Here is a 15529-nt window from a genome sequence, read left to right on the forward strand (position 1 = left end):
CGCAATCACAATTCTGTTATGTTTACTTCAGTGATGGAAAGGGATAGGTGTATACCACTGGGTAAGAGTTTTATAGCTGGGGGGAAAGGCAATTACGATGAGATTAGGCAAGATTTAGGGGATATAGGATGGGGAAGGAAACTGCAGGGGATGGGCACATTAGAAATGTGGAGCCTATTCAAGGAAAAGCTCCTGTGTCCTAGATAAGTATGTACCTGTCAGGCAGGGAGGAAGCTGTAGAGTGTGGGAGACGTGGTTTACGAAGGAGGTGAAATCTTTCTCCAAGAAGAAGGCGGCTTATGTGAAGATGGGATGTGAAGGCTCAGTTAGGGTGCTTGAGGGCTATGAGGTAGCCAGGAAAGACCTGAAGAGTGAGGAGGAGACATGAGAAGTTGTTGGCAGATAGGATCAGGGTAAACCCTAAGGCTTTCTATAGGTATTTAAGGAATAAAAGAATGATGAAAATAAGATTAGGGCCAATCAAGGATAGCAGTGGTAAGTTGTGTGTGGAGTCAGATGAGATAGGGGAAGCACTAAATGAATATTTTTCAACAATGTTGTCAAGGAGAATACTGAGATACAGTCTACTAAACTAGGTGGGATTGAGGTTCACAAGGAAGAGGTATAAGAAATCCTTCAGAGGGTGAAGATAGACAAGTCCCCTGGGCCGGATGGGATTTATTCTCGATCCTCTGGGAAGCCAGGGAGGAGATTGCTGAGCCTTTGGCATTGATCTTTAACTCGTCATTGTCTACAGGAATAGTGCCAGATGACGAGAGGTTAGCAAATGTGGTTCCCCTGTTCAAGGAGAGTAGAGACAACCCGGTAATTATAGACCAGTGAGCCTTACCTCAGTTGTTGGTAAAGTGTTAGAAAAGGTTACAAGGGGTAGGATTTATAATCATCTAGAAAAGAATAAACTGATTAGGGATAGTCAGCATGGTTTTGTGAAGGGAAGGTCGTGCCTCACAAACTTATTGAGTTCTTTTGAGAAGGTGACCAAACAAGTAGATGAGTATAAACCGGTTGATGTGGTGTATATGGATTTCGCAAGGCGTTTGATAAGGTTCCCCACAGTAGGCTATTGTACAAAATGCAGAGGAATGTAATGGGAGATATAGCAGTTTGGATCAGAAATTGGCTTGCTGAAAGAAGACTGAGGGTCGTAGTTGATAGGAAATGCTCATCCTAGAGAGCAGTTACTAGTGGTGTACTGCAAGGGTCAGTGTTGGTCCACTGCTGGTCGTCATTTTTATAAATGACCTTGAGGGCATAGAAGGATGGGTTAGTAAATTTGCAGACGACACTAAGGTCGGTGGAGTTGTGGATAGTGACGAAGGATGCTGTAGGTTGCAGAGAGACATAGATAAGCTGCAGAGCTTGGCTGAGAGGTGGCAAATGGAGTTTAATGCAGACAAGTGTGAGGTGATGCACGTTGGTAGGAGTAACTGGAAGGCCAAGTACAGGGCTAATGGTCAGATTCTTTGTATTGTCGATGAGCAGAGAGATCTCGGTGTCCATTTACACGAACCTTACATTGCCACCCAGGTTGACAGAGCTGTTAAGAAGGCATAGTGTTTTAGCTTTTATTAATAGAGGGATTGAGTTCCAGAACCAAGAGGTTATGGCAAAGCTGTACAAAACTCTGGTGCGACCGCACTTGAAGTATTGTGTACAGTTCTGGTCACTTCATTATAAGAAGGATGTGGAAGCCTTGGAAAGGGTGCAGAGGAGATTTACTAGGATGTTGCCTGGTATGGAGGGAAGGTCTTACGAGGAAAGGCTGAGGGACTTGAGGCTGTTTTCATTAGAGAGAAGTTTGAGAAGTGACTTAATTCTGACATATAAAATAATCAGAGGGTTAGATAGGGTGGATAAGGAGAGCCTCTTTCCTAGGATGGTGATGGCTAGCACGAGGGGGCATAGCTTTAAATTGAGGGGTAAAAGATATATAGGACAGATGTCAGAGGTACCTTCTTTACTCGGTAGTAAGGGAATGGAATGTTTTGCCTGCAATGATAGTAGATTTGCCAACTTTGGTACATTTAAGGTGTCATTGGATAAGCATATGGATGTACATGGAATAGTGTAGGTCAGATAGGCTTGAGATCAGTATGACAGGTCGGCACAACATTGAAGGCTGAAGGGCCTGTACTGTGCTGTAATGTTCTGTTCTAAAATTACTCCATTCTGAACACAGATGGTGAAAATCTCAGTCAATATTTCATGGAAAAATCAAACCAGTCATGCACATGATCATATTGAACCAAAGCAGCAGCTTAATTTCATCTGCAATAAAATTAATAAATGCTCACCTCACGTTGTATCTCTTGAAGGTCAAGTGGACATTCCTTTATTACTGAAGTTGTTGAGAACTCTAGTCTAGGAGCTATACCCTGAAATAGGGAAAAATACCCAGGTGATACTAAGACCAGAATCACTTTTTTCTGAAACACACTCCATGGAGAATAAACAAAACCACTGAATTGCCTCTATCTGTTGTTACACTCATTGCAATGATCCTCTTTATTCAAACTTCTCAAATACAGAAAATCATAAGATCAAGGTTTGAACTGCCACTCCAAGACTTGAATACAAAGACTAGATTTACACTTGAATGCAGTGCTCAGTCAATGTAACATTCAGATATCAACTAAAGGTGCCAATATCTAATTAATTGCTCATTTCAAGTTTGCAGAGGCTGCAAGGTAGGCAGTATTCAGGTTGTTGGGATCGTCCACTCCTTCGTGTAGCCAACAGCATTCTTCTTTATTTTATTTTTTCATTGTTCCCTTTTTGTTGTGGCTGCAGGGAACTGTTGAGCAGCAAATCAGCCCACTCCTCATGGCGATGGTGGGTGCAGCTTGATCTTCCAGCATCGATGGATTGCAGTCAGTTCTTTTCCTTTGTTTCAGCAGGTTCTGCAACAGTGGCAATGTGAATGATCTCTTGATTCTTGGCAGTTAATTTGGACAGTCCACCTATCCTTGGAAGTTGAGAATGGGCCCCAATCCTTGAGAGACTGGTCAGTCTCCTGCCTATGACTTTCTCAGAGCTGACATTCTGGGTCTGATCTATAGTGGCTGGGGCTGCTTCAGGTATGCTTCTTCTTTTAGTCTCAGACTGCCTTTGGCTGTGGAGTATGGCAGCATCCCACTGCTAATTTTGAAACTGTTGTTGGAACAATTATTGAAACTTGTTTTAACTTTGCCTTATTTCTTTTCTTTATAATTATGTAACTAATTTGGCACCAGATCATTAGGATAACCTATACATATTTTACATGTTAGAATTACTTTACTACATATACAGAAGATGCTGCCTAAGGAACTTGGTAAATTTCTGCAGAATTACTAATACAACACAAACTTTATTAAATGTAAAAAGAAGCAGTTTCCTTTGAAACTACAGCTAGATTTCCATTTTGAAGTTACATATTGACCTGTACATCTTTATTGCAAAAAAAAACTCAGCTTTAAACTAGCTTGGTAACTTAAAAACTTGAGGGGTAGGCACATAAACTGTCAAAAAGATCACTGTTTGGACAGATATTAGTTGTCAAATTAAAAATACATTTCCTTTCTACTCTAAGTAGTTACTGAGGAGAACAAGAGGGGGCAGAACTAATGCAGACAGTGAGGTAGATGAAATATGCACATTTATAATAAAGTGATTTTCTTTTGCTGGAAAAAAACTTTATTGAACACTTGTTACAAGTCCAGTTGTGTACACAATTACTGCTGTTTCTCTTCAGAGCATCACTTTCAATCTAATTTGAAAGAATTGCAGCATGGTTACAATGTGTCTGTGCTAGCACTATGCAACTGTAATTCAACTAGTCCCTGTTTCCTGCCCTTTTTGGCAGATTTTTTCCAAATTCCCTTTTATCCTGCCAACTTTGGTACCAGTCGATCTGTTCTTGCTGCATTGAAGTCCACTTTCTGCCAATTGATTATTCTTAGTCTGGATTGGCCAATGTCATTTTCTATCATCCTCCTAAATTTTATGGTGCAATGATCATTGACCCGAAATACACTCCCACTCTCATGATCTACTCGGCTAGCCTCAATCCCAAGAACTGGGTCTATCAGTGTGAAAGGGAAAACAGACAGTATAGGCAATAGAGATTCTGAAATAGGTGATAAAGAAGGGTCACTTGAACTGAAATGTTACTGCTGATTTCTTTCCACAGATGCTGCTAGGCCTGTTGCGATTTTCCAGCAACTTCTGTTTTTTTGTTTCGGGTTTCCAGCATCTACAGTTTTTTTGCTTAAGGTAAAAGGGGGGACTGCTGAGGGGAATAAAATAAACAGTATTGATTTCTTGTTACAAGTACGTGATAGCAGAATGAGATGTGAAGATAGTGAAGAGATTAGATAATATACTTGTGCATTAGTTTGAATATGATTAGATAATATAGATGTGTACTAATGTGAAATCTGACCAATACGAACTTGATTGATTAAACAAGGAAACATGAGTATCTTGTGGTTTCAACTGAAATAGAGTTAATATTTACAGTAGTGCTATGATTCAGATCTGCCTGCACTTCAATGAAAGCAGACAATGATTTGGTGAGTACTTCTTTCCATTCGCTGGCCACTTTCTTCTTGGAAAAGAGACCTAATAAGGCTCGTTTGAACATTGAACCTGGGCCTCAGGTTCCTTCATGAAGTCTTGAAAGACATACTTTTCAGCTAAACTTATGATATGGGTGGGACCCAGGTCTGCCACAAACAGGAGCCAGTTGGGACCTGGAATGTGCTGGTGAACCAGGTGTGACCAATTGTTCGAGCTGCACATCAGCCTGATGTTAGGCTCAGTGTCATGAATTCATGTCTGGGATGCGAGACATACATGGCTTGAGGGTGACCAAGTTGAGGATTCAGCATTCACTGAAATCCCAAGGTTGCTGCGCAAACTCAGGCAGCATGTATGTGCATGCAAGAGCAAAGTTGATGACTCCAGGTCAATCAACAGACCTCGGTCACATGAATATCAAAAAACCATCAAAATAAAAATACAGATCAATAAAATAGTAATATTGAAGAGGGCAACATTTAACCTACTCACTAAATAAATATTGCAAATCAAGAACACAGGCCAGATCAGAAAGGTCCTTTCAATGAAATAAAACAAAAGAACCAGGAGAATTCACAACTGAAGAAGGGTCACCAGAAATAAAACTTTAACTGTTTTCTCTCCATAGCTTTTGCCAGATTTGCGGAGTTTCTCCAGCAATCTGTTTTTGATATGAATGTCCAGTGCATGTAGTTTTTTTAGCGATTTTCTTTAGAACGAGTTTGTTTTATGATTTTAAATAAAGGTCTTGGCAGGAACAACAAAACTCTGGGGAGAAGGGGGACTGTCACTTTATCAGAGAAAGTATGAAGTGCCGATGCTGGTGTCTGAGATAACAACACCACACAGCGGGCTAGGCAGATCGGAGGAGTAGGAGGGCTGATGTAAATCCCTCCCTCTTCTGGGGCCCCCCCCCCCCCTCCCTCTTCTGGGCCCCCCCCCCCCCTCCCTCCCTCTTCTGGGGCCCCCCCCCCCCCCTCCCTCCCTCTTCTGGGGCCCCCCCCCCCCTCCCTCCCTCTTCTGGGGCCCCCCCCCCCTCCCTCCCTCTTCTGGGGCCCCCCCCCCTCCCTCCCTCTTCTGGGGCCCCCCCCCCCCTCCCTCCCTCTTCTGGGGCCCCCCCCCCTCCCTCCCTCTTCTGGGCCCCCCCCTCCCCCCAAACAAGTCCTAGCTTAATCAATCTTTCCTCGTAAGACCTTTGCTCCATTCCAGACAACATCCTGATAAATCTCCACTGCAACTTCTCCAACACTTCCACAGCTTTCCTGTAATGAAGCTACCAGAACTGGAGACGATACTCCATATGTGGCCAAACCAGGTTTTGTGTAGCTGGAGCATAACTTTATGGCTCTTGAACTCAATCCCTCTATTAATGCAAGCCTACACACCATACGCTGCCTTAACTCTATCTACCACAGTGACATCTTTCAGGGATCTGTGGACATGAACCCTGAGATCCCTCTGATCCTCCACACTGTCAAGAATCTTTCTGTTAAGCCCATATTCTGCTTTCAAATTTGTCCTTCCAAAATGAATCACCTTAGACTTTTCAGGGGTAAACTCCATCTGCCACTTCTCAGCCCAGCTCTGCATCCTGTCACTGTCCCTTTGTAACTTAGGACAGCCCTCCGCACATCCAAAACTTGAACCACATTCTGTTTCGTCCATGAACTTACTAATCCACCTTCCACTACTGCATCCAAATCATTTACAAAAATCACAAATAGAAGAAGGCCCAGAACAGATTCTTGTGGTACACCACTTGTAACCGAGCACCGTGTTGGATATTTTCCCTCCACTACCACCTTTGTCCTCTAAGGGTCAGCCAATTCTGAATCCAATCTGCCACGTTTCCCCCTCTCTCATGCCTCCTTACTTTCTGCATGAGCCTACCATGGGGAACCTTATCAAACGCCTTACTTAAATCCAAGTATACTACATCCACTGCTCTACCTTAATCCATCTTTGGTCACCTCTTCAAAGAATTCAGTAAGGTTTGTGAGGCATGATCTACCCCTCAAATCCATGCTGACTATCACAAATCAAACTGTGCCTATCCAAGTGACCATAAATCCTATCTCTCAGGGCCCTTTTCAATAATTTGCCTAGCACTTAAGACTAACTGGCCTATAATTTTCAGGACTATCCCTATTCTCGTTTTTGAACAAGGGAATGATGTCTGTCACTCTCCAATCTTCTGGCACTATACCCATGGTCAGTGAGGATGAAAAGATCATCGCCAAAGGCCCTGCAATCTCTTCCCTCACTTGCCATAGAATCCTTGGTTAAATCCCATCAAGCCCAGGGGTCTTATCTTATCCATCTTCAAGTTCCTCAAAATTCCTAGTACGTCTTCCTTACTAACATCAACCTACTCCAGCCTGTTTCACACTGTCCTCCCCTACAACTAGGTCCCTCTCAGTTTTGAATACTGAAGAAAAGGATTAATTAAGGACCTTTCCTACCTCTTTAGGTGCTGTACACAAATTCCCTTTACAATCCTTGATCGGCCCTACCCTTTCTCTGGTCATTCTCTTATTGCTCATGTATGTGTAAAAAGCCTTGGAGGTAAACTGCGGGAGACGTGGTTTATGAAGGAAGTGGAATCTCTCCTCGAAGAGGAAGGCTTATGTTAGGATGAGATGTGAAGGCTCAGTTAGGGCGCTTGAGGGTTACAAGGTAGCCAGGAAAGACCTAAAAGAGAGCTCAGAAGAGCCAGGAGGAGACATGAGGTTGTTGGCGGATAGGATCAGGGTAAACCCTAAGGCTTTCTATAGGTATTTTAAGGAATAAAAGAATGACGAGAGTAAGATTAGGCCCGATCAAGGATAGTAGTGATAAATTGTGTGGAGTCAGAGATCCGGGAAGCACTAAAGAAATATTTTTCAACATTGTCATTTTCTAGAGTGAATAATGTTGTCGAGGAGAATACTGAGATACAGGCTACTAGACTAGGTGGGATTGAGGCTCACAAGGAAGAGGTATTAGAAATCCTTCAGAGGGTGAAGATAGACAAGTCTCCTGGGCCGGATGGGACTTATCCTCGGATCCTCTGGGAAGCCAGGGAGGAGATTGCCGAGCCTTTGGCATTGATCTTTAACCCATCATTGTCTATGGGAATAGTGCCAGAAGACTGGAGGATAGCAAATGTGGTTCCCCTGTTCAAGAAGGGGAGTAGAGACAAACCTGGTAATTATAGAGCAGTGAACCTTACTTCAGTTGTTGGTAAAGTGTTGGAAAAGGTTATAAGAGTTAGGATTTATAATCATTGAGAAAAGAATAATTTGATTAGGGACAGTCAGCATGGTTTTGTGAAGGGAAGGTCGTGCCTCACAAACCGTATTGAGTTCTTTGAGAAGGTGACCATACAGGTAGATGAGAGTAAGCCGGTTGATGTGGTGTACATGGATTTCAGCAAGGCGTTCGATAAGGTTCCCCACAGTAGGCTATTGTACAAAATGCGGAGGAATGGAATGGGGGGAGATATAGCAGTTTGGATCAGAAATTGGCTTGCTGAAAGAAGACAGGGTCATGGTTGAGAAATGTTCATCCTAGAGTCCAGTTACTAGTGGTGTACTGCAAGCGTTGGTGTTGGGTCCACTGCTGTTCGTCATTTTTATAATGGATAAGGGCATAGAAGGATGGGTTAGTAAATTTCCAGACAACACTAAGGTCGGTGGAGTTATGGATAGTGACGAAGGATGTTGTCGGTTAGAGACATAGATAAGCTGCAGAGCTGGACTGAGGTGGCAAATGGAGTTTAATGCAGACAAGTGTGAGGTGATGCACTTTGGTAGGAGTAACCGGAATGCAAAGTACTGGGCTATTGGTCAGGTTCTTGATAGTGTAGATGAGCAGAGAGATCTGTGTCCATGTACACAGATCCTTGAAAGTTGCCACCCAGGTTGACAGGTCTGTTAATAAAAGCTAAAACACTGTATGCCGCCTTAATAGAGGGATCAAGTTCCAGAACCTAGAGGTTATGCTGCAGCTGTACAAAACTCTGGTGTGGCTGCACTTGGAGTATTGTGTACAGTTCTGGTCACTGCATTACAAGAAGGATGTGGAAGCTTCGGAAAGGGTGCAGAGGAGATTTACTAGGATGTTGCCTGGTATGGAGGGAAGGTCTTACGAGGAAAGGCTGAAGGGCTTGAGGCTCTTTTCATTAGAGAGAAGGTGGTTGAGAGGTGACTTAATTGAGACATAAGATAATCAGAGGGTTAGATGGGTGGACAGGGACAGCCTTTCCTCGGATGGTGACGGTGAGCACGAGGGGGCATAGCTTTAAATTGAGGGGTGAAAGATATAGGACAGATGTCAGGTAGTTTCTTTACTCAAAGTAGTAAGGGTATGGAATGCTTTGCCTGCAATGGTAGTAGATTCGCCAACTTTAAGTACATTTAAGTTGTCATTAGACAAGCATATGGATGTACATGGAATAGAGTAGGTTTGATGGGCTTCAGATTGGTATGACAGGTCGGCACAACATCGAGGGCCGAAGGGCCTATACTGTGCTGTAATGTTCTTTGTTCTATGTTCTATGAGGTTTTCATTGATTCCATCTGCCAAGGTTTTCTCATGCCCCTTTACAGCTCTACTCCACCCTTTCGTCAATTCCTTCATGGCTAACATGTATCCCTCTGGAGCCTTTTCCGATCCTTGCTTCCTCAACCTTATATAAGCATCCTTCTTCCTCTTAACTAGTTGTTTGACCTCTCGAGAACTGAGGCTCCCTTACTCGACTGCATCTTCTCTGCCTGCTATGGAGAAACGTATTGAGTACGCAGATCTAGCAACTCAAGACTAAGCATTGAAAAGGTTCTGTGGGGTACCAGTGGCCCCAGAATTGTACTCCAGCACATTCTGCAACATCATGGCCCAGTATACTTCCCATTCAACCATTATCATCAAGGCAGTGGATCAACTCTGGTTTAATGGACAGTGCAGAATTGCAAGCCAGGAACAGTACCAGGTCTACCTAAAAATGAGGTGTCAACCTAATGAATCCAACAAACAGGACTACTTGCATGCCAAACAGCATTGGCAGCAAGTGACAGGTACAACTGAGTGATCCCACAACCAAGGGATCAGATCTAAGCCCTGGCATATCCAGTCGTGAGCAACACACTGGAGGAAGAAGCTCCACAAATATTCCCATCCTCAATGATGGAACAGCTCAACAATCAATGCAGTTTTCACAGCAATCTTTAGCCAGAAGTGCCAAATGAATGATCCCTCTCACCTCTCTCCAATAGTCCTCAGCATCACAGATACCAGTCTTCAGACAATTTGATTAACTCCACATGATGGCAAGGAAAAGTTGGAGGTACTGGATACACCTATGGGCCCTGACAAAATTCTGGCAATAAGACTGAAGAATTGTGCCCCTTACGAAGCTCTTCCAGTACAGTTACAACACTGACATTGACCCAACAATGTGGAAAAGTGTCTAGTGTACACAGCAGCACTAATTCAACCTGTCCATTTACTCGATCATCAGTATACTCTCGATCATCAGTTAAACAAAGTAAGATGTCATCAACAGTGCTATCAGGCAGCAACTGTCCAGTTTGGGTTCCACCAAGGCCACTCAGCTCCTGACCTCATTACGGCCATGGTTCAAACATGGGCAAAACAGCTGAATTCCAGAGGTGAGGCAAGAGTGACAGCACTTAACATCAAGACTGCATTTGACTGAGTCTGGTATCAGGAACCTGAGCAAAACTGGAATCAATGGGTATCAAGGAAAAATTTTCTGCTGGTTGTAGTCATTCCTAAACTTGGGAAGATGATTGTAGTTATTGGAGGGCAGTCATCTTGGCTCCAAGACATCACAGCAGGGGTTCATCAGGATAGTGTCCTAGGCCCACCATCTTCAGCTGCTTCATCAATGACCTTTGCTCCATCATAGGGTCAGAAGTGGAGAAGCTCATTGTGCAATCATCAATGTTCAGCACTATTCATTAATTCTCAGATACTAAAGCATTCCATGTTCAAATGCAACTAGATCTGGACAATATTTGGGTTTGGCCTAACAAGTGCCAAGTAACATTCACATCACACAAATGCCTGACAATGTCCACTTCCTGTAAGAGAGAATCTAACAATTGTCTCTTGACATTCAATGGTGTTACCATCACTGAATCCCCCACTATCAAAAACATTGGGATTACCACTGAAGTCACCTCAGAAGCACAGTGGCTACAAGAGCATGTCAGATGCTGGAAATACTGGTGAGTAACTCACCTCTCGACTCCCCAAAATGTGTCCACCATCTATAAGTCAGGAGTATGATGGAATACTTTCCACTTGCCTAGATGGGCGCAGCTCCAGCAACACTCAGCTTGACACCATCCAGTGCAAAGCAGCCTATTTGACTGGCACCACATCCACTCCCTTCACCACCAATGCCCAGTAATAGCAGTGTGTACTGTCTACAAGATGCACTGCAGAAATTCACTAAAGATCCTTCGACAGTGCTTATCAACCCAGGAAGCAGGGCAAGGGCAGCATGCAGTTAGGAACATCTCCACCTGCAAGTTCCCCTCTGCTTTCACCACTGACTTGGAAATAGAATGCTGTTCCTTCACTGGTCGCTGGGTCAAAGTCTTGGCATTCCCTCCCTAATGGCATTGTGGGTCACCCGACAGCAGGTGGGCTGCAAGCAGTTCAAGGCAACTCAGTACCACTTTCTCAGGGGCAACTGGAGACGGGCTATAAATGCTGGCCAGCCATTGACAACCATGTCCCATTATTGAATTTAAAAAAAGCAACTATATGATACCAGAGGAAGAGAACAACTTCATGGAGAAGTAGATCATGTCTGCTGGAATTAAAAGCAAATTCTGCAGACAACAGCTACTTGTTGTAGCCATGACAGTGTATTTTAGCCTTGTGTTTATGATGACAAATATCAAAATTTCTGCACCCTTCACTCCCACAACAAGGAAGAATGAGACATTAAAAGGTGAAATTTGAAATTGGAAGCGTTTAGAAGGCTTTGCTGTGTTAAAGGGGGAAAAAAACACCTTGCAAGAGTGAGAAGTATGTTTTGTCTTATTGGGGAAATCAATCTTTTCTGTTTGAATGTGAATTCCGAGTATCTGCAGCCATTGAACCAAATGTTAACCCTTTCTGTCTTGTATGAATTTTTGTTCCCTGATTGGTAAATTATGTCTTATGTTTGCTTTATGGGTGATATTTTAAACTGGTTTAAATTTTAACTTGTTTTTCTTTCCTTTCCCCAGAGCTCAAGATCTGGGAATACATTTTGAACTCTGCATTTGTAACTTAGAGCAGTTCATATATTTTTGGGGTGCATGGAGATATAAAAGCATGGTTGTGATTGTGATGTGTGCCTGCAGTTTTAAAAACATGTATAGTCAAGTTGCAGATCGATGTAAAGTATCAAGTGTTGGGATTTTATCATGTTACAATGAATCTCCCAGACAAATGGAGAGTTGCAGAAATGCAAGTTGCTTAAAGGAGTGTGAGGTTGTAGCAATCTCTGCCTTTAAGGAACTTCAGTGGTCTGGAAAAAAAACTGTTGCAAAATGTTTATTGAAGTCAGAATGTTAAAGATTTTCTAGACAAAATTTACATCTGATTTTTGAATTAGTCATGTAAAAGCAGAGTGAAGAACAAAGAATCAAGATAAATGATCTAATTAATTTTCCCTTTTTCATAAAATGCTGTACTATCTGTTTTGTATTTGGTTTAAGGTTAGACTTTTAGATAAGTAGTTAACTTGAACTCTTATAATTGAACTGTCAATTTTGGAATTTCTTTTTCTGCCCAGAGTGGACTTCCAAATATTATCATGATATATTGGCAAATCTTCCACTCTGGATAATATTTGCTCAAATTAAATGCATATTTGTGTGGATTAGTCCTTCAGAGGAAAATAAGGAAAATTAGAATTTTCAAGCATTGAAAGAGCAGTATTTCTTTGAACAGAACTATCTGAAGATCTGTTCTGAAATCTGAGAACTGATTTCAAAGAGTATGAAACTAAAAGTGAAAACTTCAAGGGATGTAGTGTTTTCCTTTGTTCTAAAAATACCCACAAGATGTGGCTTTTACCGAGTTTGGAAGGAAGATGAGGTGATAATGTAACTGTCTAAGGTTTTTGTCCTGACCCTCTTAAATCAGTAGGAGACAGGCTTCAAAGTTCTGAGAATTTATCATGCTCAATATGTTGCAAATTCTGGATCTTTGAATCGTCAGAGATGTTTGTATTAAAATACCCAACCTTCCTGAAATAGGATGGTTAGATTTTTAAAACAAAACAGGAATTGTTGGAAAAGCTCAACAGGTCTGGCAGCATCTGTGGAGAGAAATCAGTTAACGGTTAACTAAATAAATCAGGGAAGTAAATTAACCAAAAGAAAATATAAATGTAGTCAATATGAGCAGACCAGCACACCGGTTAAAGGGAGAGTGACAAAGAACGATCATAAGACAACAATGAAAAAGTGAGATCATGTCCTGTAAAGGCTTAAGATTCCAAAGACAAAGTTGCTAGAAAAGCTCAGCAGGTCTGGCAGCATCTGTGAAGGAGAAAACAGTTTACATTTCAGGTCCAGTGACCCTTCCTTTGAACTCAGAACTCTGAGGAAGGGTCACCGGATCCAAAATGTCAAATGTTTTCTCCTTCACAGATGCTGCCAGACCTACTGAGCTTTTTATGGTGGCACTGAACATGGTGGTGAAACATCTGAACAAGAACAAGCAAGTCAGCGACCTCACCCATACTCCGAGCTACAGATCTTTACCAAAACTTTAAACTTCCCAACATTTTGTCACCTATTTGAATACTGTCAGTTGAACTAAGTAAGAAATTTGGTTCATTCACAAAATATATATCCTTATTGTGTTTAAAATCCTTTGTTGTGACTTGTCACACAATAAATATTTATGAAAGTGAATGTAGCTTGCTGGTTTTTGGCATATTCCTTTCACAGAGGGTTGCTCTGATTCTAAGCTACCTCACATGCTCTGCTTAATTAGGATTGGAGGATCTAATGCAAAATATGTTTTTCTGATCCTAATTTAAACACACTTCATACTATTTTTCTTTCCTAAAGTATAATAACCCTTGTTCTATCACTTCACTGTTATTAGAACCAATAAACAAGTCTCTCATCATGTTACAATCAACACAAGTTGAAACTTAAACATTTTCTGAAATAATAAGTGTTATTTTTGGCTTGAATGAGTTATTGAAAAGAAAAATTCTTGGAATCTTAAATAAAAACCAAAAGAACTGTGGATGCTGTAATGATGAAGCAATGTCCTTCTACTCCGCTTGGAATTTATACTAGACATGCACGAGAATTCCTAGAGGCATGGTTCTCCACCCATAATGCAATCCACAAACATATAGAATTGGACCCCATGTACAAACCCATACAGATCAAAATCGGATATGACACTAGTCACCAAAACAGACTGGACCAAATAAATTCCAAGTGGAGTAGAATGACACTGTGTCATCAGAGGCTTCACTCATGTTACCTAGCATGGTGACGAAACGTCTGAATGAGAACAAGTTAGCTTGGCGAGCAAGTCAACAACCTCATGTTAGGAAGTTAGAATTGTAATTGAAGTTGCAAGACTCTGCAATTGTTTATTTGGCATTCCATAGTCAAATATGAGATACAATATACTGCTAGGTCTGTTAGCTTTGTCAAGGAATTAATAGTATGGTAACTAACTAAATGTAACTTTTATATTAAAATTGATCTCATGGACTTCCTAACAATTCAGGTAGTTCTGCTATAATGTGTTTTGTTAACAAATTGGCTGTAACATGATTGAATAGTGGACATTGCTTTGGTAATACAAATTCTACTGTACAGGTGTAGTGATTTTTCTATAGCGCAAGGTCATACAAGAATGCAACTATCATGTAATAGGAGAGCTATATGTAGACATTGACATCCTTTCTGCTCTTCTGCCTTAAAGTCCCTAAGGAATATAAATTGCACAGCAGAATGAAACAGGGAAAAATGGACTGTTACTAATGAGGAAGTGCCTGATTGGTGAGAACTTCACCAATTAAACTTGGGTTGAAATATGAACTCAAGACATCAATCATTGAGTCCAGATTGCATAGGCCTCCCTTTTCTCTTTAACAAAGAACTCTTTGGGGCTAGACACATACAGCTGTCAGAAATTTTCTTGAACACAACGTAAAAATGCTTGCCCCAGCTGCCCATTACACTATCACTATCCCAATCAATATACTATAAATTGAAGCCCCGCCTCCCCCCCCCCCCCCCCAAATTAAACTCACTGTATTATGTTCATAGCTCTCTGGAAGTTCCATGCAGATGTGTTCCTCTATAATCCTTCCTACTAGCTGATAGTCTATATAATTAAACCAAGCAATATAGTTTCATTCTTCTTATTTCTTTATTAGTTTTATTCAAATTGATTCTGGTTTTGAACCCTTTGGAACATTCTCTTTTTCCCTGCAATAATCTCTGTAATCAAAATCACTACCTCTTCTCTGTTTGTTTTTCTTTCCTATCTTTACTGAAAACTTTGTAACCAGGAATATTTAACACCCAGATCTGCCTTTTTCTTAAGCCAGATCTCCATTTGCCACAAATTATAATCTCAGAAGGCAGTCATAACGTAGCAGACTTTATCAATACAAAAGAGGAATTCTATTTGATCAACACAGAAGTCATCTATGATCATCAGTATGACATCTTTGAGGTCCATATCAGGTCCCTGAGGCATGAAAACTGTCAAGATACTGATTACTTTTGGATCCCTGCTTCATTTCAAAGGCCACATCCCTTACAAGGATGGCTGCTGGGAGACTAGGGCAAACTTTTGCGACCATAGATGATAGCTCCATGACACAACTTTCTGACTAAGATAGAGTAGAGATGCAGCCCATTCTTCCCTCACCAGCCATCATGGAGAGGATGATAGGCCT

At 41.6% G+C, this 15529-nt stretch overlaps 1 protein-coding gene across 4 annotated transcripts in view; it reads right to left on the minus strand.

Annotated features, from left to right (window-relative positions):
* spata6 (spermatogenesis associated 6) overlaps window positions 1–15529 on the minus strand; it is a 115278-nt gene that overhangs the window by 65833 nt on the left and 33916 nt on the right. For 3 of the 4 annotated variants that reach the window (XM_059647927.1, XM_059647925.1, XM_059647928.1), the window contains one exon: window positions 2316–2396. The exons of the other annotated variant lie outside the window; for it this stretch is intronic. In XM_059647927.1, the coding sequence (XP_059503910.1) occupies window positions 2316–2396 (81 nt within the window). The remainder of the gene's footprint in view (window positions 1–2315; window positions 2397–15529) is intronic. 4 annotated transcript variants of the gene reach the window in all.

Source organism: Stegostoma tigrinum, chromosome 8, assembly GCF_030684315.1.
Source record: "Stegostoma tigrinum isolate sSteTig4 chromosome 8, sSteTig4.hap1, whole genome shotgun sequence".
NCBI lineage: Eukaryota > Metazoa > Chordata > Chondrichthyes > Orectolobiformes > Stegostomatidae > Stegostoma > Stegostoma tigrinum.